Genomic DNA, 24343 nt, shown 5'->3' on the forward strand with positions numbered 1-24343 from the left:
TCTTTGTTTCCTCCATTCTCCAGTGTCCACCACAGAACCAGAATCACTAAGGCAGGCTCCAAACTGACTACAATGTGTTGGAGAACTAAATACCCAATTCTGAGCAGTACAGCAACTCCATGGAATTTTCTGTGTGTTGCTGATGTTTTTAAGGGTTTGGTTTTAATTGATCTTGTGTAATTAAAAAACTCGAGTGCTTAAGTTATTACTACCTGTTACTTTAGAAAAAACACCTTTCAAAATTATTATATCATAGAACTAAATCCTATTTTTACATGACTGCTTTACATATTTTCTTATACCAGTTACAACCCGAATTGAGTACTATATCAGAAGATGGAAAAGAATACCAGTTGAGGATAGAGAGCACAATTCCTGTCGTTTGTCCTGAATTCAGTGAGCTTGATCAGGAATGTAAAATCTCATTAAAACTGAAAACTGTTGATCAAGGTAATATACTAAATCCATTCAATTTTATTATTAGACTAGGGGCCTGGTGCATGAAATTCATGCACTGGGGAGGGGTCCCTCAGCCCAGCCTGCCCTCTCTCACATACTGGGAGCCCTCAGGGGATGTCTTACTGATGGCTTAGGCCCGTTCCCCGCTGGGAGTGGACCTAAGCCGCAGTCTAGCCTCCCTTTGCGGGAGGCGACTGGGCTGATCAGGGGAAGGCGCCCGGGCTGATCAGGGGAAGGTGCCCGGGCTGATCAGGGGAAGGCGCCAGCCCCATCACCCCGCTGCTGTAGCCACTGCCAGTCACCGCAGCCGCCAAGATATTTTCATCAACAAGGACTCCAGTCCCTTCACCATGAAAAAATGACAACTTTCTTTAAGCATTTTTAAGATATGTCTTTCATAGGATATGACATTTCTTTATTTTTCTTTTTATCCTCACCTGAGGATATGTTTCCATTGATTTTTTTCCCCTTCCCCCTGATCCCAGGCTTGGCCCCTGCCCAAGCCTAAAGCTCCGAGGCTTTAGGCTTGGGAAGGGGTTCCCCACCCCCGCCCCAGCACCTCCGATCACAGGCTCAGCCCCTTCCCAAGACTAAAGCCTCTGCTCGATGGCCAGCTGGGAGTGCCCTGGGTGCCGAGGAGGTTCCCGGGACCCAGGTATGTATGTAAATTAACCACCATCTTTGTTGGGTTAATTTGCATACTCACTCTGATTGGCTGTGGGTGTAGCGGAGGTATGGTCAATTTACATGTTTCTCTATTATTAGGTAAGATTTCAAGTAATTAATGCTTTTTTCCTCTAGAAAAAGTCACTGAAGTGTGCTCATAATTCATTGTGTTGCATGTTTACATCAAATAATAGCTCAATCATATTAATAACACTGATCCAAGTTTATGATTGCCAGAGAAGTCCACATTGCAACCCACGTTTGTCCTCCTGGGCTCAAAGTATAAATTTTAAAATTTATAAAACAGGAATGCAATAATCTCCTCCTCCTCCTCCCCCTCTTTCTCCTCTATCTCTTCCTTTTTTCTTCTCCTTTTCCTCTCCTCATCTTCCTGTGTATTTTTTTCTTTGCTTTGTTTTCAGAGATTGAAAAAAGAAAGTGCTCTTTAATGCGTTCCAAATCATATCTAATGAATGAGGGGTGATGTTATGCTAAAAGTTCAAGCTTGTCCACCATGGATCTCATAGTGCACTTTGCCCTTCTCTCCCTAACATAAGCTTATGTTTAAGATCTTTTAAAATGTCTTCTATTTAAATTACTAATTATGTAGATTGTATGATACATGACCACATACATGTCACTATCACAGCCATAACATATGTATAATTTAAACATAACACTGTCACATAACAAATATATAATTTAAACTTTTAAGAGATACTGTAATTCTATTAGCATAGATTTTCACCATAAGACATACAATTTTATTTAGTAAATACACCAAATAAAATGCATCTACTATGTCTTTATGTCTGTATTATTGCTAATTAAACCAGAGAAACAAAGGATAAAAATGCTATGGGAGAGAGTCTCATGGGATGGTGCACCCAGGAAAGGAGATGATGTGAAGGTATAAAGGAGTCAAGAGAACCTATTCCAAGCTACGTGACAGTAAACAGGGTTAGTAGATAATACCCAGTTACTCACTCCAATTTCAGGAGCACCATGAGCAACACTCTATTTTGAAATACAGCCCACAGCTATGAAATTAAACCCTCTGTCGCAGATGACTTGAAACAATTATACTTCAAAGTACCCCTGAAAAGCATATTGTGCAAATTTTACTACAGTTTAGGAGGCAAAATAATAAGAGGATGGTGTTATTGGTGTTTTCCAAAATTACATTAAGCAAAGATTTCCTTCAGTTACAAACAGACTTTAGGCTGTATTTGCCTGTTCTCAATCCTTTCAACAAGTCAAGCATTGCTAGAAGTGATATAAAACGGCCTAAATGTATTCCTACATTTTAGAAGTTTATATGTTCTTGTTCTTTGTCAATTAAAAATATCTTTTTTTCTGGAGGAAAATTTCTGGGTTTTATTCTAGATATTCCTCATCTCACAGGAACTTCCTTAAGTGTATTTGCATTACAGCTCTACTTTCATTAAGAACAGGTTGGTGTGTCCTCGTCTGTTTCTGCAAAGTCTATGCTGCTTTTACACAGGGTTAAGGAGAACAGTATTCAGCCCTCATACCATAAACCAAGGAAAATGGTATCAGGGGCAATATTTAAGCCAGATATATTCCATATTCACTTTAGGAAGCTAGTTAAAAGTTTGGATGTTTCTGTTATTTGTTAAGTTCATAAAAAACATATATTCCTAGAAAAAGTGCATGAATACAAAAATTGTTTCAGAAATTTTGAATCTAGTGCAGCCTACCTATGTTAGACAAATATAATTCATATCTGAAAATGATATGTAGAAAACAGAGTTTTTAATGACTCCTTTTTTCCTCCTTGATTCACAGAAGGATTTGTAATAATTCCTTGGATGTGTGAGCAAACTTTCTTTGCAGATATTTTCTGGAGGAATCTATCCTTTTTGTTTAGTTATACAAATTCCTGGAGTTCCTTCTCTTCTGCTACCATTTTCTTTCCAAATTATTTTTTCTTGTTTGTTTTGTTTTGTTTTGTTTTTTGCTCCATAGATAAGGAAGCATCTTGAGGTTCTGAATATATTGGAAAATTTGGGAGGTGAAAAGAGGTAGAGAGTTTATTACTAATGTAGAATTACCTTAATTGCTTTTGGTTTTTTTTTCCTATTTTTTAAGTTTGGTGAACCTGGTATTAATAATCATTGCTATCACTCTATGGATAGAGCATGAGTTCGAGCCTTAAAAAATGTTAAGACATGCCGAAACCAGTTTGGCTCAGTGGATAGAGCGTCGGCCTGCGGACTCAAGGGTCCCAGGTTCGATTCCAGTCAAGGGCATGTACCTTGGTTGCGGGCACATCCCCAATAGGGGGTGTGCAGGAGGCAGCTGATCGATGTTTCTCTCTCATCGATGTTTCTAACTCTCTATCCCTCTCTCTTCCTCTCTGTAAAAAAATCAATAAAATATATTTTAAAAAAATGTTAAGACATACCTAGACCCAAGGCCCAATTTTTATACAGAAAAGTCAAATTGTGCTACTCAGTGCTAGAATTATAATTTTTTTTTTACAGAAGCAAAGATGAATTTTATATATTGCTTTTTGAATTTTATCCAGGTGCATATGGGTTTAAAACCTATTGGAGCCCTAGCCAGTTTGGCTCAGTGGATAGAGCATTGGCTCGCAGACTGAAGGGTCCCAAGTTCGGTTCTGGTCAAGGGCACGTACCTCAGGTGCATGCTCAATCCCCAGCCCTCGTAGTGGTGGGTAGGGGAGGCAACCAGTCGAGGTCTCTCTCACATTGATGTTTCCCTCTCTCTGTCTCTCCCCCTTCCTTCCACTCTTTCTAAACATCAATGGAAAAATATCCTCAGGTGAGGATTAACACCCCCCCTAAAAAAATATTGTAAATAGTAATATGCATGTACATATATATGTATATATTAAAGTTGGCTAAGTATTTGTAAAGATCAGGTAGGGAGCTCCAATGGCACAATCGGTTAGTGTGCGGTACTTATAAGATCAGGTAGAGTTACAACCTTGGTTTTATTTAGCCAAAAACTACAACCATATTTTTTAAGTAAGAAAAAGTAATTTAAGAATAATCTCTCATTTTAATGTTCTGTGTTAATCAACTGATTACATACTTTGGTTGGTATATTTCCTTAGAAAAATCCTTAATGTATTTTTTCTTTATAACATAGGTAAAGACCTGCCAGGTTTAAATTTGGCACTGTCTTCCTGTCACGTGGACCTTCGCCAGACGTCGTCCTGTGCTAATGGAACCTGTAGCCATGCTCTTGTTTACTACACTGCTGTAACTGATTTTTCCCACGATGGAAATAGAGTCACAGACATTATAGTGGAACCTATAGTTAACGAGGATTTCCTGTGGAACAGCTACACTCCAGACAGCATCCAGGTTGACAAATCACAAGTACACCTTCAAAAACTCAAGCTTTAAAAATGATATGTATATTTTTTCACCATACCCTGAAAACTTTTCATTTCAAAAAATTTATATGTTATTTTAGTTTTAAAATAATTTTATTTTCAACAATATGATAAAAATAACTAATATTTTTTCAGATTGCTAAGCACTTCATTATATATCAACTAGCATTCCCGTTGCAGGAAGTTTCCTGCAATAAGGCTTCCTGCTGCACTCTACCCCGCCCCACCCGCTCTCCTTCCTTCTTCCCTGACCCCACCTCCGCTCATCCCTTCTCCGCCAGCCCACCCACTCTCCTTCCTTCTCCCTCGCCCGGCTTGCTTGCTTCTCCGCAGCTTTGCTCCCTTCTGCAGCTCTTGGCTTCTTTCTACGCCAGTGATGGCGAACCTATGACACGCGTGTCAGCACTGACACACATAGCCATTTCTGATGACACGCGGCTGCTGAGGCAGCCGCATGCCGAGGATGAAACATTTGCTGCTCCTGAGGATGAAATATTTGCGAAATGTTTTTTCCTCAAAGTGACACACTACCCAAGTTATGCTCAGTTTTTTGGCGAAGTCTGACACACCAAGCTCAAAAGGTTGCCCATCACTGTTCTACGCTGTTTTGATATGCAAATTAACCGCCATATTGGTTGGGGTAATTTGCATACTCTCCCTGATTGGCTGGTGGGCATGACTTGGTTGGTGGGCGTGGCTTAGGCGTAGTGAAGGTGCGGTCAATTTGCATATTTGTCTATTATTAGGTAAGATAAATAACATTAATGATATTACTTACTGAAAATATTTTTACTTTTAAGGTCAGAGTAAAGGATGTCCCAACTGCTTACTGCTATTCATTTACTGACCCACATATAATTACATTTGATGGCAGGTAATTTCTTAATTTTTTTAATGGTTTGTGTTCCTTTGAATTTTTTAAAATCATAATATTTTATTATTTCTTAGTCCTATTCACTGAAAGATTAAAAAGGAAGGTATAGCCCTAGCCAGTTTGGCTCAGTGGATAGAGCATCGTCCTGCAGACAAAAGAGTTCCAGGTTCAAATCTGGTCAAGGGCACATAACTTTGGTCCTTGGTTGCAGGCTCCTCCCCACCCAGGCCCTATGCAGGGGGCAACCAATTGATGTGTTTCTCTCACATGGATGTTTCTCTCTGTCTTTCCCTCTCTTCCACTCTCCCTAAAAAATCAATGGAAAAATATCCTTGGGTGAGGATTAACAGACAAAGAATTTTTTAAAATTTTAAAAAAAGGAAAGCATGCATGGACATCACTGGCTTATTTCAAAATACCAATTTACTTGTTTGGGGTGGTTTTTCTTTAAAATCTAGTTCTTAGTAAATATATGAATTTGCTGTGAGACTGAATTTGTAAAAATGAAGATTCTTACAATCATTTTATCTTGACTATTTATTTTTAATAATGATTAACTTTTTTGCTCTAGACATATATACTGTATTGCATTTCTAGGTAATACTGAAATAATTTTTAAGGTTTAAGGCAAGATGATTAAACTAACATGTAATTATTTTAAAATCTCACTTCTAATTCATGGCAAGGATACTCAGAGAAAAAATCTATTGTAGTAATCATGAATATCTGAATATTGCCTCTGGATCTTAAAGTAAAATGGAAAAAATGACCAAAAAAAGTAAGCTATCCTGCTACTAATATCTGCATAGAAGGATTTAAATTCAGTTACACTGTTCTGGGGAATTCATGTTTTTAATAAGTCCCTAAAAATGATATGAACACTTCATTGTTGTCAAAATTTTCTTCATTATGCAAGGTACATTTATTCTTTTTTAAAAAGTATAATGTGATTACTGTAAGATTATTCAATATTAGTGCATAAATGCAGATTCCCTCCAATAATGAATGATACTCCAAAAGTTCGAACCAGTATACAAAGTTGTAGAAACCAATCCCACAGGCAAGAATCCTTTATGGTTATAATAAAAAACAGAAGTTTTAAATGGAAGAACCTCAGGAAAGCATAGTGGTGACTAATTTTATCCACTATAATTCAACAAGATCAATTGTGCAACAACTAAGTAACAACCCATGCTCTCCATGCTGGGGTAGGGGTATGGCAGTGATAAGACAAACAGACATACTCTACCTTATCTTTGTATAGGTGAAGAGAGATATACACAGTTAATATATAAAATATACAGTGTATCTGAGAAAGATAGGCATTAGGAAGAAAACTAAGCAGGGATGGAAAGAGAAGGCTGGAAGCAGGGGCTGACAGAGCATTGCAAGAGCAGAAGATCAGTGAGAGAGATTTAGGTGTTTATCACTACTTGTCTCCTTCAATGCTCTACAAAAAAATGCTCATGATAAATAAACCTATTAGAAATATAGATTTTTCATTTTTGCAGCAAAGTGTATTGAATGCATATAAATAAATTGAGCACACATTTTTGGTTTATAACATACTGTTGTGATATTTTATACCAATTCTTAATGCAGTTGGCTTTTGTTAATGTTAGGGTATATGATAATTTCAAGACTGGAACGTTTGTGCTTTATAAGAGTATGTCACGTGATTTTGAAGTCCATGTACGTCAATGGGACTGTGGAAGCCTTCACTATCCTGTGTCATGTAACTGCGGGTTTGTTGCCAAAGAAGAAGGTGATGTAGTTACTTTCGATATGTGCGGTGGTCAGCTACCTGAATCACAACCGTATTTATTTCTAAAGAGACAACATGAAACCAGCAATATCAAGATAAGTGAATCTTATTCAGGAAGAAAAGTCACCGTATGTATGATTATTAAAAATATTTTTTATTTTTTCTACAGAATTTGGATTTATTCTGAACCTATTTTCATCTCTATTAATTTATTTTTAATTACTTTATTGATTAATGTATCACATATTTGTCCTCAACCCCCCCCCTTCCCATCCCAAACCCCTCCACATGCATGCCCCCACCCCCCGTTGTCCGTGATCACTGGTTAGTGCAAGCACACAAGTCCTTTGGTTGATCTATCTCCCTTGTCCCCACCCTCCCCTACCTTCCCTCTGAGGTCTGACAGTCTGATCGATGCTGTTCTTGTTCAGTCTATGTTGTTCATCTTTTCCCCTAGATGAGTGAGCTCATGTGATACTAGGAATACACTTATAGGAACCGAAAATGAGACAAGCAATAATGGTTATGCTGAGAGGCAAATGAATCAGTCTATAGTGAGTTTCTTTCTGGGCCAACAGTTCTTTTGAGTCCCAATTTCTATGTCCAACAGTTGTTTATGTGTTCATAACAGCAATGATATTTCAGTTCTGGATGGTGGACAAATGGTGGTAATGCAGGTCCGACCCTCTCTGGTTTGGTCCTGGGCAATCTGCAGTGACGCACATCTGCTGACTGCTGGTATGGCAAGGCATCATCAGCGTCTTCCATCTCTGGACTGTTTCTCCTCTTGTCTTCATGGCTGGAGCACTCCTGTCAATTCCTCTCTATTAATTTAAAAACTATCATTTTCAACATTAGGGTTTTGTGTGCTTTCTTCAAGAAAATACATTTAGAATAACACTGATCTTATAAGGAGTAAAATTTTTTTCATGTACCATACACAAATCGACAAAACAATAGTTAAAACTGTCAAACTGAACTTCCTTATTTAAAATTTCATTATAACTTGGTGGATGATTCATAGAAACATTTTTGGCAATGCCTAATAGGTGATATATTTATTAGCCATACTTGAAATACATAATTAAGAATAAATATTTGGGAATAGCTAGTCAATTTTTGAAATGAATATAGATGGTCCTGCCTCAGAAATAGGCTGGTAGACATGGAAGAGATTAAAAAATCAAGGGACATCAAAGATTACATAGTCATTAATATGCATCACTAATGTATGATCAGCACACCAATTAAAATGATCAAATAATATAAACAGGCAATTCATAAAAGAAATAAAATTGATAAATATGTCCCAAAGTACAAATAACCAATATAAATATAAAAACTTTAATTTCATTAGTAATCAAAGAAATGCAGTTCTAACCGGTTTGGCTCAGTGGATAGAGCATTGGCCTGCAAACTGAAGGGTCCCAGGTTCGATTCCGGTCAAGGGCATGTACCTTGGTTGCGGGCACATCCCCAGTAGGGGGTGTGCAGGAGGCAGCTGATTGATGTTTCTCTCTCATCGATGTTTCTAACTCTCTATCCCTCTCCCTTCCTCTCTGTAAAAAATCAATAAAAAATATTTTAAAAAAAGAAATGTAGCTCCTATATTTCTCATACAATATTGGCAAGATTTCCAGAGAACATATGTATTTTATATATATATATATATAAACATACATACATATATATATAATGTATATGTAAATTGAACCTATGCATGTCATTTTTCAAGAAATTTTACTTCTGAAAATTTACCATAATAAAATAATTAAGGATGTGCAGAACCCCACATAATCTCTCTTTTTGAGAGCGAAAAGTTACAATCAATCAGTGATGAATAAAAGCATCTAAGCAAAACCCCAAATATAGCAATGTCACATAATAGACCACTTTGTAGTCATGAAAATGTTGGAATAGGTGTGTATTTATTGACAGGAAAAGAAATTAATGAAATATAGGAAAGGTTTTCAAAGAATATGCACCAAGACCCTAACATTAGCCACCTGAGATTGAGTAGCAATATGAAATAGCCTTGCTTTTAAAATAATACCATGTTTTCTAAAAAGAAAAACTGAAATTTTTAAATCTAAAAAATACACGGGACCAGAATAGACACAGTCAAGAAACAGGGTGGCATCAACAAAACAGATGGAAATTTTTAAACCAAAAAATAAAATAAAATAAAATAAAATAAGCGGGATAGTAGAGTCAGAGGAACAGACATACATGGTGTATCTTCAGTGGTTTTTAGAAGAGAAATTCTCAACATGTACATCCAAGTCCCTGATCTGGGAGGGTGAGATTTCTGTGAGGAGGATCACAGGTGACATAGGCTATTAGGATGATTCAACAAACCCCTTCTCTCATTCCAACTCCCCTAGCAACGTTCTGGTTATAATTTGGCTTCTGATTCTATTTGCCTACTGGCAGTAAGAGAATGCTGATGAGGAATATGTATCCTTCTGGAATTACATTTACATGTGTAAATCAATTACTCATCAGTTTAAGTCTAGATCAAATAATTACTATCAGAGACATTACTTGGTAAACATTATACTCAACATTAATAGCTGTTTTAATTGCACAAAATGTCTCATTCTAGTTTAAATTATTTTTAAAGAGTTTAAACAAAATATCTCAATAAAAAGATCAATGTGGAAATCAAATTTCAAATCAGCAAAAGGCCAAAACCCATTATTTTCACATATAGCATTAAAAGGAAAGGTGTAGTCTAAGAAAAAGCAATATTTTATTTTCCTTTTATATTGAATCAATGAATTTATTTTTTACATTATATTTTTTTCATAATCTGCATTGAATATTAACTTATTATTTTTTGTAAGTTTATCTTTATTGTTGAAAGTATTAGATGGCCTCCTTTTTTTAAGATTGCATATTATTTTAAATGACTTCTTTCTGTATTTCAGATCTGGTTTTCTTCTGGAGCATTTATCCGTGCCGATCTTAGTGAATGGGGCATGAGTCTAACTATCAGAGCCCCTAGTGTAGATTACAAAAACACTTTGGGACTTTGTGGCACCTTTGATGAAAACCCTGAAAATGATTTCCATGACAAAAATGGGATCAAAATTGATCAAACTTTTAATAATTGTTTTGCTTTTATTAATGAATGGAGGTAAGAAAGTAAATTAATATTTGACTTAAAATGAGTGATGACTCAATACTCTACTTTTTTTTTGCAAGACCTTCCTGGGGCGGGGGAGGGGGGGGCGGGGATGTTTTTGTTCAAATTACTTTTTTGTTTTCCATCTGGAAGGATTTTGCCAGGAAAAAGCATGTTCGACACAATGCCAATATCTCTACCATCACCTGGAAAACTACCCTATTGTAGCTGCTCCTTGGACACCACTTCACTGTACCCGTCTCCTAATCAGGCCCGTGTTTCTCAAGCAGACATTGCTTCCGACTGCAAAGTCCTCACACGTGTCAAATTCTCTTCCTTGATACCAGAACTGGATGTCACTTCTAAATATATTAATTCAGAAGCTCTTGTCAGAGAGATAAACAAGCATACCTCTCGAGAAGAAAATAATTCAAATTTCTTTCCTCAAGACAAAAAGCATGTGAACCTACCCAAACTGGATTTAAATTTACAAAAATATCCTAAGAATGAGAAACAAGTTGTACCAAAAACTTTGGACAATGGGATACACACACGGGACCAGGAGAGACACAGTCAAGAAACAGGGCTGCATCGACAAAACAGATGGAAACGGCAAAACTTTTATGAGTTTCTTCCTTTGCTTGCTTTCCAGAGTCTCAGCCAGAGTGATGTAAAAGAGCTTCCTTATTTTTTCCCTGAGGACCATACTAAGGATGTCCAGCAAGAGTTTGTCCCCACGTGGCCTACACCCTCTGGCCTCACGGAACACGGCACGTTGGAACTGTGTCAGCAGACCCTAGCCAACTCCAGCATAGGAAGGCACTGCCTCGCCTTTCTTGGCAAGAGACTAGACAGTGTTATAGATATGTGTGTTAAGGATGTTCTCCTAAAAGATGATCTCAGCTGGGCAGGAGCAGGTGTGGCCCTTTTAGAAAATGAATGTGAAAGGAGAATTTTGGAAGAGGGTAAATATAACACAGAAGAATATGGCAAATCAATTGAAGACATTCTCTTAGTATTAAAATGCCCCAACTTATGCAGTGGCAATGGGCAGTGTATGCAATGGGGATGCATGTGTCCCCCAGGCTTTGGTTCCTATGACTGCAGTGATTCACGTGGTAAGTAAATACTCTTCAACTGCAATATTGTGAATGTCATTTAATTATGAAAATATCTTTGTTCTTTTTACCATCAGTATTTTAGCAGGATTGTACAGATAACATAGGGGGAAAAACAAATTATATTAACTAATCCTATATGATAAAAGGCTAATGTGCAAATTGCCCCTTCAACCTGGAGTTCAACCGGGAGTTCAAGCAGGGAGCAGGGCCAGCTGGCCAACTGCCCACAGCCCCTCCCTCTAGCCGGCCTGATCCAATCAGCCCCAATGGGGGCAGGCTGGCCAGACACCACCCATGCACGAATTCATGCACTGGACCTCTAGTACATTAATGATTTTCCAAAAGGGTTGCATCTGATTCAGAGTAAAAGCTGAAGCACAGCCCTAGCTGGTTTGGCTCAGTGGATACTGTGTAGCCTGTGGACCAAAGGTTTTATTCTGTTTAAGGGCACATGTCTGGGTTGCAGGATCGATCCCCAGAGTGGGGTGTGCTTCCCTCTCATCACTGATGTTTCTATCTCTCTCTCCCTCTCCCTTCTTCTCTGAAATCAATAAAAATATATATATATTTATTTTTAAAAAGCTGAAGCACATATAATGGCCTGTAAGGCACAGCATGATCTCGCACACAATATTTGTCAAAACTTATCCCCTGCTATTATCACCCTCACTCATTCCATTCCACCCACTTTGTTCTCGTGCTGTTCCTTGCAAATTCAAGGTTCTCTTGACCTCGGGAACTTGGCACACAGCTGGTCCCTCCACTAGCAGAGAACAAGTTTTTCTAGAACTCAAATTTAGTTTTCTTAAGACTATGTTTATGTTTTGCTAATTACACTAATTTGCTTATTTTCTTCTCTAACTTATCTACATGGAACTATTTTCTCTCAATATATTAGAGAAAGAAGATTTTAAAGTCAATTTGATTCCATTAACAGGTAAATCAATAACTCCTGATTTTCCTCCTATCACCACCATTCTTCCCTTTTCCAACTGCAGATGTTTCTAGCTCAGTAAATGCAAATTCCGTTCCTCTCATTGCTCACATTAAAAATCTGTAGTCATCTTGCATGGCCAGTGTGGCTCTATGGTTGAGTATCAACTCTTGAACCAGGAGGTAATGATTTGATTCTCAGTCAAGGGCACATGCTCTGGTAGGGGCTCATGCAGGAGGCAACCAATTGATGTGTTTCTCTCACATCAGTATTTCTGTCTTTTCCTCTCTCTTCCACTCTAAAAACAAAACAAACAAAAAAACAGGTTTACAGTTGTTAAGTATATAAAACACAGTTTATTCTTGTATTATTATTTATTATTGTATTATTTTCCATACAAACAACTGTAAAGCTACATTTGCTCCACTCCGTATATAGCATATATACTCTGACTTAATGGGTTTAAGTATAATAGCAGGGAATATGACAGGTAATCACATAGTACAGTATGGTGTTCTGTGTCTTTTGATAGAAGTGCTTAGAATAGTAGGAATCATGTCTACCTGGAGGGATAATAAAAAGCTTTCAAAAGGCGTGTCACTACAGCTAAATTTGATCCAGAAAGAGAAAGGCATTCGAGGTAGAGGAAAGAGCAGGAGCAAAGGTACAGAGGCGTCACACACACAAACATCACAGCACACCTTGGGCACTGTTGGTATGCCTGAAGTCTAGGGGGAGGGGGGCTGCTACAGGGGTTGAAGCTACAGAGGTAGCCAGGGTCCAGACCACTAAAACACTGAGAAACAGGATAAGGTTTACATTTGAAAAAGTCTGTTTAAGAGCAGTATGGAGGATGGACCACTTGCAGGTAAAGAACTGTCTAAGTCTGAAGATGGGAAGAAGGGTTAAACCAATATCACAAATATATACAGGAAAAGACATGAAGATATTCTGACTAAGGTGGGGAGATAACAAATGAAAGAGACACTAAAGGAGCAAATTGATAATACTTGGTCAAGGATTAAAATGAGGAGTGGGTTTTAAATTTTATCATGTTTTTTCAGTTTTATTTATTAACTTGCTATGATTCCTGTTAACATTTCCTTAGACAAACTTATTCAAAATGTTTTAACATATCAAATTACATTTTTAACATTATTTTAATTAGTATCTTAATGTAGTTATGTAATATAACAACATTGATAGATATACAAGTCTATGTAATCCCAATGCAGTACTATATAACCACAGAGCTACATTTGATTTGCTATTTCATTTAAATTTTTATGCATATTTATAAATAAAATTTACTATAGGATTATGCCACTCTGATCAAATGTTTATAAACTTTTCATCTCTTTCTGTGCATTGCAACAATTTGGAAATTATTCTTTCCTTGATTATTTGGTAAAAGTTTTCCCAATAGATCATCTGTCCTGACATCATTTTGGGAAGTGATTTTAGATTATTTTCTGTTTCTTTCATGGTAATTATTGTTTCAACTATATTCTATCACTTCTTGGGTCAATTTAGTCATTTACATTTTATTTAAAAATCATTATTTCATCAAGATTTCAAATTCTTATTTAAAATCGCATATAGTCTTCTTGTATAATTTAAAATTATCCTCATCTGTATAGCTTTTTCTCTTTTCTTACGTTCACAGTTGTTTAGTTGTATCTTCCCACTGTTTTTATCTGGACAGAACTTGACAAAGGTTATCTACTTGTTTGTTGTTTTTTTCATATAATCATTTAGATTTGCTTCTCTGTTACCTGTTCTGTTCATAACTCCTGTTTGACTTTTTGATTTGTAATAGTACTTTACATGTTCTTAAAATTATCTTCTTTATTTCAGTGGCTTGCTTTTATCTATGTTGTCTTTTTATGCAGAAATATTAAAATTTCATGTAGTCAAATACAGGTATCTTTTATTACAGTTTTTATTTATAGCTTCCATTTCCAAGGATATCCTAACTTCTAAATTATGCATATAATCTCTTCAATTTTCTTATATCTATTCATTATTTATATTATTTTATATTTTACATTTAGTTTTTAGTCCATCTGGAATTTATGTGTGAGTTAGAGGCCCTATATATTTTTCCTCCAGATAAGTAAGCAGTTATGTGTTATCATTTATTAAAATAAGCCATACTTTCACACTGGACTTTAATACCATGTTTTTATATTAAATTCAAATATACATTGAGATATATTTCTGAGCTTTCTATTATGTTTTTATTACCTAATGGTCTTTTTCTATGCCAATAATGCATTATTTAGATTAGTGTGGCTTTAATATTGCTAAGATAAATAGCCCCTCACAATTCTATTTTGTAATTTTTCAATATTTCTGATGCATACTTTAACATGAACCCTAAGATTTTATTATATTAAATTTCAAAAGAAAACAATACATTTCATTAATGTGCATTTGCTAATATATACTCCTTCCTTCATTTCTTCTGCTATATTTTTCATAATCTGAAATTATTTCCAATTCTTCTCTACTTCTTCCTTCAATTCAATACCAGAAACTCTCCTAAGAAGATGATTCATATGAAGCAGTGTGGGGCGGGAAGGAGCAGACTTCAGGGCACAGACAGGACAAAAGGACACTAATTTGTCTCGTTTTTTTTATCAATTGACCTGAGGATTGATCCAGGGTCCTCTTGTTCAAAGTGATAACTACTTTGTTCTTATTTTTGTTTTGGGCTATATTTGGTACACTCTTGTTTCTGTATTAGTCTGAAACCCTATGATTTCTGTTTTATGAAGTCCTCAAAATTACCAAAATATTTTATTGCCCTTGTTTTTATTTAACAATTATATTACTATTATTTTTTATTGTTGCTTATGATTTGTTTTCTTATGTCTTTTTCTGGTTTTGATTTGCTTCCCCCTTTTTTTATATTGTAAGGGGTTTGAGAAGTGCTGTTCCTAAAGACACTGCAAAAATCAACCCTAAATCGACAGTACAAAGGATAAAGAGAAACATGTCTAGTCACTGCTTAAAATTACCCATATTCTAAAATGTTATATTTTTCATACCAAAGAAACTTTTTAAAAGAGTTACTGGATAAGGAAAATAAAGTACCTTGGAAGAGAGAAAAAATGACAACCCACCCTTACAAAAAACACACACAATTAATTCCTACTTGGGCAATCAATAAAGATGAGGGTATAAAATCCTGTTTTGTCACATTGATAAAATGACTAGAGCCACAGTTCTTCTTTGCCTCTCATACAAAACAGCATTTATATAATTATAAATTGATTTTTCTATAAGCATTCATTTTCCTTCCTTACCTTTCCAGGCAAAATAAGTTGTCCACTCTTCTATGCTCTTATAGGTTCCATAGCTGTCACTTTTATAGTAATGATCATAGATCATTAAAATAAGTTGCTCACATGCCTATATCCTTAACAACACCGAGTTTCTCAGGGATGGAGCTGGGCTTTCTTTTACTTTGAGCCTACTGTGTATTAGGTAGTAATAAATGTTTGTTGACTATTTCTAACTCTTAATAAAATTATTAGTTATTGTCCTCTAATTGTTATACTATGCATTCAAAAAGATTATAAGTCTATTGAAAGCAGGAGTTGTGGGATGACTCCTCATTACTGCACGGCTCCTCGTACAGTGTTATACATGCAATAGATATTAAGTGAAAGAATGAATTACTTAATATTTGATATTGTGGGTAGAGCAGAACCTTAATAAATATTACTGACTAACATTTATTTTTTTCCTGGTTGTTTAGATATAAGTTCTCAGTCACCATCAACAGAGCATTTACTAACTGGTGCAAGTTTTACCCATAGTCCGGTTACTACCAAAACCAGCAACATCTCGTACTTCTCATTAAAATCAGTTACAACTCGAATGAATAATTCAAAGGCAATTTCTCAACAGATATCAGGTTTTAAACATGCGGCTCATACTCTGAATACAAATCTCAGTCTGGGGGAGCTAGAAGTTCCTATGGACAATCGTAGTTCTATACGCATTAACCCCAACCGCTCCCGTGATGAAGTAAAGAACATTACCCAGGGCACCATCCAAACAGAGACAGGAGGATATAATGATCAAGTTATCACGTCTGCCCAAGGTTACACACAGCACAAGGATGGATTTCCAGCATCAGTTAGTAGAGCCACCACTATTTTGCCAGAAAAGCCCGAGTCAACCAAAATATCAACTTGTGCAGAATCGCCTTGCTTTCTGGGTGTTTCCTGTGTACCAACCACCGATGGTCACTTCCGATGTGGACGCTGCCCCCTGGGATATTATGGAGATGGTATCAATTGCAGAGGTAGTATGAAAACTCTTCAAAGAAAACTATGGAGTGCACATTCAAGTAGTTAAGAAGATATGCTTTCTATTTATTAATCTCTCTTTACTCCATTTATTTCAATAATTTCTACTTATTTTACTTATTTGTCTGTATTCTTTTTCATATTTCAAAAGATTAACATGGGCATTTCTGAGTTATTTTTTAAAAAAGTGTTAATACTAAACAGAATTATAACTATATAATATAAATGTATTTATTGAGTACCTACTGTGGTCTATGGAAATATTCTGTATCAATTTTGTCATATAATCCACAAGGACCCCACAAATTGGGTGTTATTTTCTCGTTATACAGATGAGAAAGCAGAGCCTTAGAGGGCTAACTGATTTTCCTGGAATTAAGCAGCTAAAAGATAAAATAAGGATGTGAATAGCCTTGTGGTCTGGGTTCTTTACAGCTCTCAGTACGCATTTAGCCCTTTAACTTACTACTTCTGACATATTTGCTTATTTGCATAAACGAGGTTTCTCTGTAATTCCTACAGCTCTTGAGAATAAAGCAAATTGGGCATCACATTAATTTTGAAAGAAAAATAAGCATTTACTTCTTTTCACAATTATCAGCATTGTTTTCTCTGATGCAAAGCAAATTTTTGGCTTTGACAACATAGAAGCTATTTTTTTGCTATTGTTTTGTTTTGATTTGAGACCTACTTAAACAATAGCGATGTTGGAGTATTCCTTTGATCTCAGTATTCCCTGGAGAAACTCTTATTTTTGTCTGTAGGAATAATGATAATAATAATCTTTAGCCTTGGGTGGTTTGGTTCAGTGGATAGAGCATCGGCCTGTGGACTGAAGGGTCCCAGATTCAATTCTGGTCAAGGGCACATGCCTGGGTTGCAGGCTCGATCCCCAGTGGGAGGCATTTGGTCAATGATTCTCTCTCATCATTGATGTTTCTATCTCTCTCTCTCCCTCTCCCTTCCTCTCTGAAATCAATAGAAATATATTAAAAAAATAATCTTCAATACTTAATGTTTATATATAAAACTTGTTATTATCCTATTTAATAAAAGCATAATATGCAAATTGACCACCACTCCAAGACACAAGATGGCTGCCCCCATGTGGACACAAGATGGCCGCCACAAGATGGCTGGCAGGGGAGGGCAGTTGTGGGCAGTTGCAGGTGACCAGGCTGGCAGAGGAGGGCAGTTGGGAGAGACCAGGCTGGCAGAGGAGGGCAGTTGGTGGGGACCAGGCTGGCAGAGGAGGGCAGTTGGGGGGGGCAGGCTTGCAGGGGAGAGCGGTTAGAGGGGATCAGGCCTGCAGGGGAGGGCAGTTGGGGGGGACCAGGCCAGCAGGGGAGGGCAGTTATGGGCAATCGGGCTGCCAGGGAGCAGTTAGGCGTCTATCAAGCTGGCAGTGGAGTGGTGAGGGGGTGATCAGGCTGGCTGGCAGAAGCGGTTAGGGGCAATCAGGCAGAGGCAGGCGAGCAGTTGGGAGCCAGCAGTCCTGGATTGTGAGAGGGATGTCTGACCACCCGTTTAGGCCCGATCCTGGTGGGATCGGGCCTAAACGGGTGGTCAGACATCTCTCAAGGGGTCCCAGATTGGAGAGGGTTTAGGCTGAGCTGAGGGACAGCCCCCCTCCCCCCGTGCACGAATTTCATACACCGGGCCTCTAGTTGACAAATAAAACAAAACAACCTCATGCACTGCAGTCCTCAGAAGTGTTAAATGCCTAATTAGAATATATCAGGTAGTTATAGAAGCTTAAGGAATACAAACCTATAACCTTATGATGTGTTCCTGGCATCTTGCTCTTTGAAATTCTAATTATCTTTGCCTTTCACCAACATTTACCTGATTAGTACCTGACATTTCATTACCCTCATCCCATTTATGGTTAGTCACCATCTCTAACATAGATTTTACTATGGGAGGGATTACCCATATGGTTTTTCTTTCTCACCCTCAGGCATTCCAGTAGCAAACCAAATATAAGGGGGAAAATAATTTCATGGATAAATGTAGTGGTTATTGTTTAGTAATAGTATCAAATTAGTCAAATTTCAGAAAATTTTACTTTTATGACTAAGTCTATAAGCAACATGTACATACTGTATCAACATTTTACCCTTCATTTTTGCAGCCATTTGTAGACACCCATGTGGAAAAGGGAGGGAGTGTGTTGCCCCAAACATATGTAAATGTAAACCTGGTTACACTGGTTCTAACTGCCAAACTGGTAGGTATAGCACTCATTAGTTTGCATGATTAATTTAATTGATAATTGATATTCCTAAGCATGAGCTTTATTTTATACAGCTATCTGTCATCCTGATTGCAAAAACCATGGAAAATGTATTAGACCTAACGTTTGTGAATGTACCCCAGGGTTTGGTGGAGCAACTTGTGAAGAAGGTAATCATTTAAATTAAAAATTGAATAATAAAGCAAATTTTTAAGGATAGTTTTTCTGTATACATATTAATATATGCATTAATGCTTGTGAGGGAGTCAAAGTTTTTAATGTTTATTTAAAATCATTTACTTGAAGATTTTAAAAAATAAATTTCTAAAATCAGAAAACTAAAGAGCAATAGCTTATTTGTCCTTGGTAAAATTATCTTCAGGAATAATTTTTTGAGATTTAGTTATAAGTTATCAGAGCCCTACAAATATTTTACCTTCAAACACAGGACATCTGATTATTAAAGAACTTGTCAAACATAATTTCAAAGAACTGTGAAATACCAAATAATTAGAAGATATCAGGTAGTAAGAATAAATCAAAAAAGTGATTTTTAGAAACATGTCTATATAGACCGGCCAGCATGGCTCAGTGGTTGAGCATCGACTTATGAACCAGGAGGTCAGGGTTCGATTCCCCACCAGGGCACATGCCCAGGTTGTAGGCTCTGGGCTCAATTCCGAGTGTGGGGCGTGTAGGAGGCAGCCAATCAATGATCCCCTCTCATCATTGGTGTTTCTCTCTCTCTCTCCCTTTTCCTTCCTCTCTGAAATCAATACAAATATATTTAAAAAAATAAAGAAATAAAAGCATGTCTATAGCCATACAATCTTATTGTCTTTAATGGAAATCTTAAGTATAGAGTTTAGAAAATGATATTCCTAAAGTGAATATTTTAAAAAGCAAAATTGTTATTTTAAAAATAACAGATGTTGATAGATGATAACATAATTATTAATAAAATAGAGCCATAAATGCTTTCATAACAAGGTACAAATTAACAAATTAAACTAAATCTAGAATAAACCAACAGAAACAGTCAATATCAGTAGCATATGAAAATAATTATCTAATCTAATAATAGACAAATATGCAAATTGACTGCACCTTCGCTACACCTAAGCCACGCCCACCAGCCAAGCCACGCCCACCAACCAATCAGGACGAGTATGCAAATTGCCCCAACAAAGATGGCGGCTAATTTGCATATCAAGACAGTGTCGAAAGAAGCCAAGAGCTGCAAAGGGGAGTAAAGCTTCGAAGAAGCAAGCAAGCCAGGGGAGCGGGGGGGAGGAGAAGGGAGGAGCGAAGTCAGGGCCGTAGGCGAAGGGAAACGAAGGCGGGCTGGAGGAGAAGGCGGGGCGGGCGGCAAGGGCGGAGCGGAGGCAGGGCCGGGGGCGAAGGGAAACGCGGGCAGGCTGGAGGAGAAGGCGGGGCCGGTGACAAGGGCGGGGCGGAGGCGGGGCCGGGGCCGAAGGGAAACGAAGGCGGGCTGGAGGAGAAGGCGGGGCCGGTGACAAGGGCGGAGTGGAGGCGGGGCCGGGGCCGAAGGGAAACGAAGGCGGGCTGGAGGAGAAGGCGGGGCCGGTGACAAGGGCGGGGCGGGGGCGGAGGCGGGGCCGGGGCCGAAGGGAAACGCGGGCGGGCTGGAGGAGAAGGCGAGGCGGGCGGCAAGGGAGGAACGGAGGCGGGGTAGAGTGCAGCAGGAAATCCCATTGCAGGAATTTTCCTGCAACGGGAAAGCTAGTGGAAATATAAAAGTGTTCTATTTGTAAGCTAGAATGCATATGTCCAAGTATCACTTTCCAGAAGAAAGCTAAGATCATATGTAATCTTAATTATAGCAGTTGATCATAAGTTTTATAAACCAAGACGTGCCAATGATTTGTGGGTGTTTTTAGAGAGCGAACTCATAGTGAATCCCACAGAACCAAATTTCATAGTAAAAGATAACTGATCTTACTATAATTTGCTCTTACAAAAAGCTTTTATTGTAGCTGTACTTTATAAACAAAAACTGACTTTTTTAAAATTGTGAGCTAACTTAATAACATAATCTGTGTCTGCAGAATATTGTAGCCCACCTTGTCAACATGGCGGCACCTGCTTGGCTGGAAACCTCTGTACTTGTCCTTATGGTTTTGTGGGACCAAGGTGCAAAACAAGTAAGCAAAGCTCTTGTGGACTCAAATAACAAAACTAGTAGCTCTGTGCCCAAATCCGTGCGCCAATAGCTCTTTGTGGGGCCTGGCTGCTCCGGCCACTGCCCAGAGGCTCTCCACGGCCAGAGGCCCATCTGCAGCTGGGTGCGGAATGCTTGCCTTGTCGCCACGGCGATGAAGCAAGCAATCCGCCAGGCCGCTCACACTGTCCACTCTCAGTGGCCACACCCCGCCCGGGGACTGGGGGAATCCGGCGGTGCTAAAAGGACTGGGCGCCGCCATCTTGTGACTATGGGAGCCACCATCTTTTTGATGGAGTGATGGTTATTAGATAGGACTGCTCCTTTGAATAGTTGATGGCTTTAATGCTAATTGATATAAACCCAAACCCCATGGAAAAATCACACATTTGTGATTTACTATGACAGTTACCATTCAGCATACTACTGAGAGTGTTGGCTGCCAAAACTAAATTAAAAGTTTCTTATAAGCAACTCTTTTTTTTGACCTTATTCATGACCCCTTCTCCATTTTTTTTTTTTTTTTTTTTTAGGTGATAGGAATTCAGTTTGTTGAATTACATATAAATTTACCTCATTTAATTTATGCCTGTGATTACTTTCATTAGTAAGTAATCATTTTTCCAAATGGCCATTTCTTGTTTACCATTCAACTCAATGGTTTCCTACTTTTCCCATATATATCAGCAAAATAAGTAAAATTAACATAACTTGATGTGAGAAATGGAGACCTTGTAAAGCCAAAGGAAAAATTCTTTTTATCTTTCTTTCTGATCTTATTCATTAAAGATGTAATAGGCAGTTATGAGCTAACCAGGTAATAATCAATAATATGACCAATTCCAAGCCTAATCTACCTTTTTTTTATTTGTGTCCTATGATCTTAGTGGTTTGTAACAAGCACTGTGAAAATGGAGGTGAATGCCTTACACCAGATGTTTGCCAGTGCAAGCCTGGCTGGTATGGACCCACCTGCAGTACAGGTGAAATAAAAAATATTTTCAATAAATATCAGTTAAAAGAAAATTTAAATGTGTCAATGTCCTAAAGACTTGCACCCCAAAACATAAAACTAATCTGACAAGATTGGTATGAAGTTTTTATTTCAGAGATATTTTTAAAAACCTATCATCTTCATTCTTTTTCTTCTTATATTAAACCATAGACTGTTTAACAGCTTTATTGTCATCCAACCTGACCAATACTTTTTTTTTTTTTTTTTGCTTTTACATTTTCTTCATCCACTTGCCTCATAGTTGAGAGAGACATATGTGTTGCATCTTCTAGACCTCAAATTGTTGTGGGATTTTTTTTAAATCACAGACATTCTATTTCATTAAACATTCAAGCAATTTTGAGTTAAGTGGGCACCATCAAATGAATTCATTTATCACCAAATCAGGCTTACTTCTTGGCAGCAGTGTTTGCAATTTTCTATGTTTAATCTAATACATTGTATTCTAATGACTTTTTTCAACATAGATTTAATTCAACATTTGTAGCTTGCCAACTATGTGCGAAGCATAATGCAAAGGGAAAACAAAGATCAATTTGATTTTGGCCTGCTTTTAAGGAGCATATCATTAGTGAAGGAGAACAGGATTGCATTATTAAAAAGACTCTGATACAAGTTGAATTATAATAAATTATGTAATTAATGTACAGCTTCTTGGAAGCAGAGAAGAGGAATATTAATTTTGGCAAGTCAGTTAGGAGGGAAAAGGGTTTCACTCATATGTGGGGTATAAAACAAAAGCAACAAATGAACAAACAAAATAAACAAACTTGCAGATACAGACAACAGAATGGTGGTTACCAGAGGGGAAGGAGGTTGGGGAAGAATGAAGAAGTGAAGGGTGTCAAGTATATGGTGATGGGAGGAGACTAAACTTTGGGTGGTGGGCACACAATGCAGTATTCAGATGTTGTATTATAAACTTGAAATTTATACTAGTATGTTATTAACCCAATAAATTAATTTTTAAAAAGAAAAATGTAATTGGGGGTACCTTTTAAAATGAAGCAAAGGTAAAGAAGCAAAAACGAAGATTGTTTTTTAGTGTGCTAGGACTTGAGTGCAGTGTTTCTTATAAATTGGGAAGGAGACTTAAAGAGGTCCACATGGCCACCTGTACTTGAGCAAATGACAGACCTTCCTGTTTGAGCTTTTGAAGTGCCTTCTCCTAACTTCTAGTCATTCTTTCAGCTTAACAAGGGCATTCTGAATTCTAACCACAGTCTCCTTAGTCTTCGCTTGGTATTATTTGTAAGCTTGATGAACAGACTTTCAAAACTATTACCCAGTTATTTTATTCCTCTTTTATTTGGCAAATTCTAACTAATTATAAGTTATGGGTTTAATTTGCAGTAAAAATAAAATATTTCATTATGCACTATTTTGCACTTTCATGCAGCTTTCATTTTTTTTTTTTAATAATAAAATTTTTATGGTCTCTCTCCTCCCTGCTGTTCATTAGCTTTGTGTGACCCTGTTTGCCTCAATGGTGGTTCCTGTAATAAGCCAAACACTTGCCGCTGTCCAAATGGATTCTTTGGTGCACAGTGTCAGAATGGTAATTATTCTTTCTTATAAATAAAAAGGCTAAGGGGAAGTTAGGCATAAACAGAGATCTGAGTAAATACAAAGAGACAAGTTCCAAAGGGAAGATGCTATTTCGTTGTGTTTTTTCTCTCTGTTTTTATGATGTTGCAAGTTTGGTCACCAAAGGACCACTTCATAGAAACGTATCAGAGTTATGATGGACAATGATTATATTTATTCAGCATATTTTAGGCTCACAACTATGGCAGCTGTCTGCGCAGCTTTATAGAACCAAGGTGTAAAACAAATAAGCAAAGTTTTCTTGCAGTCTATTATAATGAAATGGTGTCATATTCTTGCCTTCACAGCAAAAACGTTTGACTTTTGCTCAATTTAATGTTCACTTTTATCTCATGATCTCTCTTGACTTTAGTTTTATTAAACATTTATGAAGAGCCAGATGTGCACAGCACTATGCAAGGTGATATGTGAACATAAAGATGCATCATTTCCCCTTTATGGCCTGTTATTTTAATACTTTCCCTCATAATGTTAATGCTATGGGTTTTTCAGAATAGCGGGCATGCCTGAAGCAGTCAGTGTAGACATGAATTAATGTCAATAAATGAAATTTAAAAGGCATCTTCTGATCTTCATATTTTTTAGCTAATGCAAAGTGTAGGGTAGATTTTTTAGTAAAAGCATGTCAGAACATGTCATAACTTAA

The 24343-nt window shown here is 37.3% G+C and overlaps 1 protein-coding gene across 1 annotated transcript in view; it reads left to right on the forward strand.

The window, feature by feature from the left end:
* VWDE (von Willebrand factor D and EGF domains) overlaps positions 1–24343 on the forward strand; it is a 44558-nt gene that overhangs the window by 16339 nt on the left and 3876 nt on the right. Inside the window, exons 7-19 of the mRNA XM_054726162.1 lie at positions 306–450; positions 4264–4481; positions 5314–5387; positions 7010–7280; positions 10083–10291; positions 10433–11397; positions 12299–12337; positions 16101–16652; positions 18791–18886; positions 18967–19062; positions 20962–21057; positions 21962–22057; positions 23552–23647. Coding sequence (XP_054582137.1) covers positions 306–450; positions 4264–4481; positions 5314–5387; positions 7010–7280; positions 10083–10291; positions 10433–11397; positions 12299–12337; positions 16101–16652; positions 18791–18886; positions 18967–19062; positions 20962–21057; positions 21962–22057; positions 23552–23647 — 2953 coding nt within the window. The remainder of the gene's footprint in view (positions 1–305; positions 451–4263; positions 4482–5313; positions 5388–7009; positions 7281–10082; positions 10292–10432; positions 11398–12298; positions 12338–16100; positions 16653–18790; positions 18887–18966; positions 19063–20961; positions 21058–21961; positions 22058–23551; positions 23648–24343) is intronic.

The sequence above is a fragment of the Eptesicus fuscus genome, chromosome 14, assembly GCF_027574615.1.
Source record: "Eptesicus fuscus isolate TK198812 chromosome 14, DD_ASM_mEF_20220401, whole genome shotgun sequence".
Lineage (NCBI taxonomy): Eukaryota > Metazoa > Chordata > Mammalia > Chiroptera > Vespertilionidae > Eptesicus > Eptesicus fuscus.